The following is an 8,182-nucleotide window of genomic DNA, read 5'->3' as shown; positions in this document are numbered from 1 at the left end:
GTGTTGACTAACGTGCCACAAAATTAAATAAGGGCTGCTGTAATAATTAATAAAAGTAATTGGTATATTAATTACCAATTTCATTTTGTTTCAGTCGATTTTAATGCAATTAATGCTCTTGTGCACTCTATGAAACTATTTAAAGCAGCAATATAAATGTTAGTTGTTTCTGTCAACATGTGCAGCCAGCAGTGTAGAGCTGTGCGCGTCAGATCTCACCACAATCACGATACTAATTTGTCCACATTCAAAATAAATCCTGAAAACAAACGTTAGAAATTTTAATTTTACATCTTGCCAAGATTTGGTTTCGAACATGCGTGTCACGCTTTTTTGTCACGCACGCAGCTTGACTAAAAACACATGATTCCGGTATTTAAATACTGGCACAATGTGTTCATTTTGGGATTTTTTACACACTAAATAACCTCAATTTGACAGCGAGTTTTGTATTCGCTTCACGATTTAATGAAATTGAGTTTTTAGAGAGAGAGAGGACAATTAGTTAATTTATTAATTAAGTACTTTAAGTTTGTTGGCTAGCAACAATGCGATGCAACAATTGGTCATGCCAGCCAAACGTTTGACCGCCAACAGTGGGAGTGGCAGCAGCAACAACACAACATCTGCAACGTCGACGCGACAGAGCACACCGTTGGAGACAGCACCACTTAATATAAACACGATAATGCTGAATGGAATGGCTCGATTAACGCCTGCCCGTGATCTAACCTTGGGAGGTCGTGGAGCGGGCGCGGGCGGCAACAAAAAGGTTTTCGCACCCAATCTCAATGTGGTCCGCAACAAAAACACGTAAGCAAGTTGTAATGACCGGCATGTTAAAAGCTCCTAATCCTTAAGATCGTGCTCTATTATGATTATGACAGCAATGTGAAGACCTCGAAAGATTTTACGGCAGAGCGTGGCGCTCGCCGTGGTGGGCGTGGCGGTCGCGGGTCTAATGCGGCAGCTGGCCGCGGTCGCGGCGGCTCCACATTAATACAGACAGCGGGCGTTTTCTCGGAGGGCGCAGGTGCTGTGCATCTGCGAAAATCAACTGGCAGTGGATCGGTGTATGGACGCGCTAGCGAAGAAGTATCCATTACTCGAAAACGCGCGGAACGAAAGGACGAGAAGTCGGCACAGCAGCAACAGCATGCAAGGAAATTGCTGGACAGCAGCGACGATGAGGATTCGAGGCTCGGCAGTGATAATGAAATTGAGGCTGATAAGACTGATGTGGCATTCAAACCGATAATCTTGAGCGAAGGTGGGTGTTTGCAACTCACTGATAAAATAAACCTACTAAGTTCTTTCCATTATCCAGGCCTTTGGCGCACCAACAAGCCCAGTGTCAAGCAAGAGGCAATGGTCATACCAGATCTAAGCACAAGCAACGAGGGTACCACAAACAACTTCACATCTCAAACTGTTTATCGATTTTAATACATTAATTACTTTTCACAGATCCCATTGCGGTTGCTCAGCGACTGCAGAATCTGTACGTTCAGTCGAGCAAACCAGATACACCACCTCCTCAGTACGGTCGGTATCCATGCAGCATAAATGCTTTTTTGGATGCACCACAGTCCCAAATATTTCTTATGCAATTGCCGGATGTGTTGCCTTGTGTCAGCGATGACCCCAGCGATGTAGCCACAGAAGACTCGAAAAAAGATATAGGTTTGTCGCCAGACTCGTCGGATATGCCCGCAAGTCCCGCAACGAGCAACCAATCGACCGCGCCCAGGCATAGCGTATTAAAGCAGCTGGAGGAGGGTCAAATAGGCAAAATTCTGCGATATCGCTCGGGCCGCGTCAAACTGGTGCTAGGCGAGACGCGCTTCGATCTGGATATGGGTCTGGAATCGGGGTTCCTCCAGGTGAGCGGCAGAAATTATATTCTTCATGGGCATATACAATGGCTTAATCTTTGTTGTGGCAGGAACTCATGTCCGTTACCGCCAATCGCGAAGAACGTAGTGGTGATATGATAAATCTGGGACCCATTCAGGCGAAATTGAAAGCTACGCCCGACTGGGTGCATCTATTTAAGCAGCAAGAGGCAGCTGCGCGCCGAACACCCTCGTTACGCACAACAGCAGCAGCAGCTGCGACAGCAACAGCGATGCCGACCTCCAATGGCGCCAATAGCACATAGCATAGTTGTTCCTAGATGTTTCCCAGATGTCCCAGCATGGTGTTTAGTTATGTGAGAAAAAAAATTAATGTATATAGCGATGCATCCTACACTTAAGTTATTTAAATACATAATCAAAAAATTGAATCCTTGGGGATAAACATTATTGTAATTACTAATTTAATTTATCAGTTGGTTCTTAGTGTGACCCAATTATGGAGATAATTAGGCGCATACCAGTGATAGTGAGTTTGTATTTTTGAATAACCATCCGCCTGCACTTCGTTAGGGCGTGGAACTGGATAGGGTTTTCTCTGGCTCTGTAACTTGATTTCAGGTTTTTATTCACCATGCGTTTCAACATTATGATAGATATGTTTTTACCAATCCCCAAGGTTCTTTTGAGGTAGTAATGACTTGAAATTTGACTCACGAGTCCCGTAATATACGACTCCCTGCCAACTGAGATGTGAACATCGAGGAAATAGTTTCTAACGCCCTTTGCCGTAAAAGCTGCAACTGAATTATGTGTAGCAACATTTTATTTGTCGACACACTTCGTTCAGTGGGTTTTCTTACTTGCCTAAAGAAGTTTGTAAAGCAAAGCTACGGTCAGACAAGCAAATAATTTGTACACAAATTGGAAGTAACAATTTGTTTATGTCATACTTTTAAACAATTGTGTGTCGTTCTGACAAACTTGCTTCTTAAATAGCGATATTGATTGCAATTTCCGTTGCCATCTGTATCTGGAGGAATTGCAATATTTATAGATTTCGTTTATTTCCAAAAACGTGTTCAACGAATAACAAATTATTAATTGCTGGCTGCCTGCTTTTGTTGCTGTTGTGCTTCTGCTGGTGGTTCCGAGCCGCCTGGCAATGTGCCACGCCCACGGTAAATGTTTCCACCCAAGTCAATGGAGAAATTGTAGTCAACAGGATTGGCGAGCGCCGTTTCAATTGCCACATCCAAGTTCTCGCGCGAGATGAATGTTTTCGCCAGCTCCTTCTCACGTCGCACCTTCTCGTTGGCTTGCTCCTTGCGCTCCTCCTCTCGGATTAGAGCCGCCTCCAAGCGCTCTTGCACATATGCCTTCTTCTCCTCTCGTTCCCTCTTCAGACGCACTTCACGCTCAGCGGCAATGGTCGCATTCCATGCTGCGTTCTCCTCTAAGCAGCGCTGGAATGCCGCTTCCTCCTGCTCGGGCGTGAACACTATATGGTCGATCGTCGAGGTTTCCTGTTGGCGCACAGTTTCCTCCCGCAGATATTGACGCACGGAGCGCAGTTGGGTTCTGCAATGAATTAGAAGTTAGTTCCTACCGTTCCACTGGCCGGTCACATGGCTGCTACCCACTTGTAAATGTTGTGTAGGCGCAATAACTCGACACGCTCCTCCTCGGTTTGCTTTTTGCGTTCGGGCACTCGGAACTTTTTACTTTTAGCCACCGGCAACCAGCGCGGCTTTCGACGCCAACGCACAAATTCGAGTGCAAAGTTCGTGCTGCCTGTTTTGACGGCACTAACGCCTGGCTGACTTAATAGTTGGCAACTGGCTCGCAGCATTTTCCTATGATTTATAAGTTTTTTGTTATTAATTCACGATTCAGTCGATTTCTTTTGGACAATGTGTCTTGTTACGGCATCGGATGGTCACTGACAAAAGCTCGTTGGTATGCAACGGCCAATCAGATGGCAGCACTCACAATACCACATCGCGCATGCTCGCTTTTCTGTAACCGCTGATTGGCACGGTCTGGTAACATTAACAACAAAAAATCCTCATAAGTGGGCAGCTTTCAAATTTAGTTGTCGTTTTAAGCTTGACGTGTGCGGTTGCGGTTTGAAAAGTGGTTGCGTTGTGTGTTACACACATCGGCTTAGCGTACTAGACCCTGTCTTAGTTTTGAAATGTTTACGGCCGGAAAGCGGCAGCTAGCCGACCATCTTGTATTGTAAGGAGCAAAGGAAACGAACGCGCAAAGAGTTAAACAAACATAAAAATGTGCTTAAAATACATAAATCAATGTGAGCAAAACGTGCGCGGCAGTGAAGCATTTTATTCGCCAATTTAAAATTTATTTGCAAAAGTGTTAAGGCGAATACACACACAAATAAATGTTAAAACCAATACCAGCGTAGCTTAAACTTAAACGACTACGATCATTCATTGTTGTTGCTGCTGCTGCTGCTGCTGCTCTTCTGCCACCACTCACTACTTACCTGTCTGCGCAGATGTATGTGTGAGTGGCGAGTCGCTTTTTTTTAATTTTTTATTTTGCGCATGCAAAAGGCGCTTGCGGCTGCGGCGAAGGCAGCGGCGCTGAGAAGCTTTTAAGTCGAAGTTCTTTTGACTTCTGACGTCGGCGTCAACGTCAACGTCAGCATAAGCGACACAACGAACGCCAACGCCGGCGTTGGGCGGCAGCAACAGGTTAGCCAGCGGCTTTAGCAGCGCTGCCCACCACTACAAGTACAACGGCAGCACAGGCGAAAGAAACAGCGAAATCATTTGCCGCAAAACTTGTACAGGTTAGTTATTATTGTTGTTCTTGTTGTGACTTTGACTTGTCTTTTTGTTTATTTTACTTGTATTTATTTGCATTAAAAATTTCTGAGTCGTTTTAATGTGTATGTTAAGAAAAACTTGCTCGAAATGCAAATATGTCATACTATTTTAAATATTTTATTCAGTTTTAAGCCACTTTTATGTGCCGCATTTGTTAAATTGTTATTGATTATTTAGTTTGTTCTGCACTATTTTTATTTCTTTGTTTATCCGACAGATAGGACTGCATGGAATTGCAAATATTTGCTAAAATGTTTTATTAAATACTTTTCATACACTTGTTGATTCACTTTTATGTGCCGCATTTGTTATTGATTGTTCAGTTTGTTCTGCACTATTTGTTTGTTTTATCTATCGACAAATGAGACTGTCAACATGTCGTAAACGGGACTTCATATAAAGAGGGGAACTTATATATTAAAATATATTACTAAATATTAAGTAAAACTTAATATTAATGCAGGTTAATAACCATTAACCATTGATGAGTGCGCCGATTCTAAATGATTCACTCGGCATACAAGTATTCTGAAAAGCAATTAAAACTAAACAGCCCACTCCCACCTGCGCCCACTTGGCCATCAAGCTATCAGCTTGGCTCAAAGACGCTGGCATCAACACATTCCACGTCTGGAGGGGAAAATATATATACAGACATAAATATTTGCTGACACTTGACAACTTTGCAAATTTTATGCAAAGCAAGCGAAAATGTTTACGTGCCTTTCTGTTGCAGAAACTTTTATAACATTTGTGCGGTTTGGATTTTTGCTTACTCGCTGGCCGACTAATACATAAAAAATTGTCCAAAAATAGCGACAAGCCAAACCTTTTAGTGAGCCATTGAGCGTTCGAAACCATTGCGTGTTCTAGCGATGTTTTGGCATTTCAGCTTTTATGACTCGCCTGTAACTCCCCCACCAATTTAGTCCCAGTTCTATATTTTTTATAGGTCAGTTGCTTGACATTGACAAATTCTAGAACTGCGCCCATTTTGACCCGAATTTTAGAAACGTCAAGAGTCAGTTGCTAATTAAATTTTCTTCCAGCTTTCAGCATTTTTTATTTTTATTTTTGTTATTCTTTTATCTATGTATATGGCCTTTCCAGCTGCCTTGCGTGTCAAGCTGACATTCCGCTAAACAGCCAGAAATAGAAACACTCGCACCTGTGCGAAATTTATAAGGCTAGCACATACAGATGTACATACATATGTATGTATGTACTTGTAGTTGTATGCATTGGTATGCCTGAATACGTCTCTTTGGATTAGTAAAAGTTTGGTTGATGAGTTCCATCCGCTTATCTTTTTTTTTTTTGCAGAAACGCACCCTAGAACTACCAATCTAAAACTTAAATAATAGCACACGAGTCTGAATTAAAGCATTACAAATTGTACACTCCATCAACGGACTAAGTTAGCGATGTAATTAAGCTTTAATTAAGATAAGCTCTAAGCATTGGAAATATCAATTCAAATGTCCTTAGGGCAAATAAAACGCCGCCAAGAAGATACAAAGTTGTAAGAGAATTAACAAACGCTAAACAACAACAAGCTGCATGTTTGAGTTATATATTTGCTTCAAATATAAAACATAATACCCTAAAATACTACCAGCAAGAAAGAATTCATAAGCTTAGTTTAACTTTTTAGCTATATATAGTAAATGGGGAAAAACTCCTTTATGAGCGAAATTCATTTTCATTAAACTTTTTTGCACCACTGATTGGAATACTTAAACATAAGAAATGCAGTAAAATTAAGTGCTAAATGAACGTTTTTTTAAGTTTCCTAAATATATTTACTGTAATAAAGAACCGATTTTGAAAATTTGCAAAATATATATTTTAAATCGATGCATCGATGTTATATTTTCTATGTTTATTTTTGGACCCACATCACTAGTCTAGGTGGAAATTAAAATTCTGTTTCTTTATTTGTATTTAATAATATTAAAAAATATTTTAAAAGTTTTTTTTTTTATTATAACCTGTTTAATAACTTGGTTATATATTTTATAATATGTATTTATTATTCAATTCAATTAATTTGTGGTTCTTAATTTTCTTTTGTAATGTTTTTCAAATTGCTTTATCAATAACTTTCATTTATTTTTATTTATTTAGTTAAAAACTAGTCGCGAGTTTAATTTATGTTATTTATTTTTGTTCCCCCTAAATAAATGCTTGATCAGAATGACAAGACAGGTTTTGTCTGTCTGTCCCAAGAATGTTGGAAAGTATTAGAGCTGGAATGACCAAACTTGGTATTGATATTGATAAGTTCTAGGCATCTTGGGTTTATAAAATTGTACTCCATTTTGTTGAGTTTCAAAAAGACTGCGTCTGTTTTTCCCAACAACAGGTAAGTAGTGCCAATCAGCTCCAGTTACAACAAAACGTTCTCATTTGCGTTTTACAGCATTAGTGCTCAGACACATTAATGACGTCACATTTGGCAATCTTTTGCGGAGCTTAGCGCATAAGCTTACTGGCTGGTTGCAAGTCCCTTAGCTAGACAAATCGCTTTGGAACACATTACATATTCAAATGGCAACTGCAGTGCGACACATTTGCTTGGCCAACAAGCCCCTCCAACTATCCAACCAACCAGTAAATGTCAGGTGGCAGTTGCAACAACAAACTTGGCTTTTAATTGCACTACCATTTGCTAATTAACTTTTACAGTTTAACTGCAGCGGCAGTTAAAAAATAAAAAGACGAAACTGAAAAGAAAATGGCAAATGCTTATCACGTTGCTAATTTTTGTTGTTTTTTTTTTTTTTGGTTCGGGTTGCTTGGCAAGCGAAGTTTGCATATTTAACTTAGATTCGCGGACCCTTCCCACCATCCCCCTCCTTCCCCCTCCACGACCCCTTTCAGTTGTTACTGTTGTTGTTTCCACTGTTATTATTACAAGGTACTTGCCGTGACTGAAAGTCATTTAAAATGTTGCACTTGCAAATGCGGCTGTTTTTGTTGGTATTGTTGTTGTTGTTGTTGCTGTACAATAATAATTGCATAAATATTTTCCAAAGTGTATGTGTGGGTGGATGTGTCTGTGTACTCTCCCATTACAAGTACTAACTCAAAAACTATGTAAATTTATAAAAAGTTCGCGATTGCGTGGGTCCCCAAGGTAAAGCGTTTGCGCTTCTAATTAATGTTTTGAATTTTTAATGAGATGCTGATAAGACCACGATTAGTGAGTGGATGATACGTGCTGTGGCAGAACTTTGCTGCATGTGGCCACATTTATCATGATTCTGAGTTATAGTTTTCGGTCAGCAGTAAGTGTATGAGTTATTGAAATTAAAGCTTTGATTACAGGAAGTTAAAATCTGCAGAAAACTTTTTAGTGTTTAAGCCACGACAAATCGTGTTTTCAGCGTTTTTAACTGTTTTGTTTTTGTTGCAGTTTTAGTGTTTGAAATGGAACTATTTTTTAATAAAGTCGAATATCTTCATTCT

The 8,182-nt window shown here is 40.3% G+C and overlaps 3 protein-coding genes across 3 annotated transcripts in view; 2 read left to right on the top strand and 1 right to left on the bottom strand.

Annotated features, from left to right (window-relative positions):
• Positions 1-462: 462 nt before the first annotated feature.
• Positions 463-2,301, top strand: LOC115622849 (DNA-directed RNA polymerase III subunit RPC4). Its single transcript, XM_030516931.1, has 5 exons — positions 463-813; positions 888-1,270; positions 1,328-1,402; positions 1,468-1,883; positions 1,946-2,301. The coding sequence occupies exons 1-5, from the start codon at positions 554-556 to the stop codon at positions 2,159-2,161; spliced, it is 1,350 nt and encodes a 449-aa protein (XP_030372791.1). The 5' UTR covers positions 463-553; the 3' UTR covers positions 2,162-2,301.
• Positions 2,302-2,898: 597 nt separating this feature from the next.
• On the bottom strand, positions 2,899-3,786 carry LOC115622907 (probable 28S ribosomal protein S26, mitochondrial). Its single transcript, XM_030517030.1, has 2 exons — positions 3,500-3,786; positions 2,899-3,437 (listed from the first exon to the last, which is right to left on the bottom strand). Exons 1-2 carry the CDS (start codon positions 3,706-3,708, stop codon positions 2,957-2,959), a joined length of 690 nt encoding a protein of 229 aa, XP_030372890.1. The 5' UTR covers positions 3,709-3,786; the 3' UTR covers positions 2,899-2,956.
• Positions 3,787-3,969: 183 nt separating this feature from the next.
• Positions 3,970-8,182, top strand: part of LOC115622757 — a 29,823-nt gene continuing 25,610 nt past the window's right edge. Inside the window, exon 1 of the mRNA XM_030516811.1 lies at positions 3,970-4,674. The gene's annotated coding sequence lies outside the window, so the exon portion shown is untranslated. The remainder of the gene's footprint in view (positions 4,675-8,182) is intronic.

Source organism: Scaptodrosophila lebanonensis, unplaced genomic scaffold (genome assembly GCF_003285725.1).
Source record: "Scaptodrosophila lebanonensis strain 11010-0011.00,11010-0021.00 unplaced genomic scaffold, SlebRS2 tig00000043-arrow-pilon, whole genome shotgun sequence".
NCBI classification, from domain to species: Eukaryota; Metazoa; Arthropoda; class Insecta; order Diptera; family Drosophilidae; genus Scaptodrosophila; species Scaptodrosophila lebanonensis.
This window is presented reverse-complemented; position numbering and strand designations above follow the sequence as displayed.

What these genes read in the sequence shown, in the direction of transcription:
- LOC115622849 (XM_030516931.1), top strand. Translation starts at nt 554, where the DNA reads ATGCAACAATTGGTCATGCCAGCCAAACGTTTGACCGCCAACAGTGGG. An exon ending in GTGGTCCGCAACAAAAACAC is followed by an intron (nt 814 to 887) that starts GTAAGCAAGTTG and finishes TGATTATGACAG; the next exon opens with CAATGTGAAGACCTCGAAAG. An exon ending in ACCGATAATCTTGAGCGAAG is followed by an intron (nt 1,271 to 1,327) that starts GTGGGTGTTTGC and finishes TCCATTATCCAG; the next exon opens with GCCTTTGGCGCACCAACAAG.
- LOC115622907 (XM_030517030.1), bottom strand. Translation starts at nt 3,708, where the DNA reads ATGCTGCGAGCCAGTTGCCAACTATTAAGTCAGCCAGGCGTTAGTGCC. An exon ending in CGCCTACACAACATTTACAA is followed by an intron (nt 3,438 to 3,499) that starts GTGGGTAGCAGC and finishes AATTCATTGCAG; the next exon opens with AACCCAACTGCGCTCCGTGC.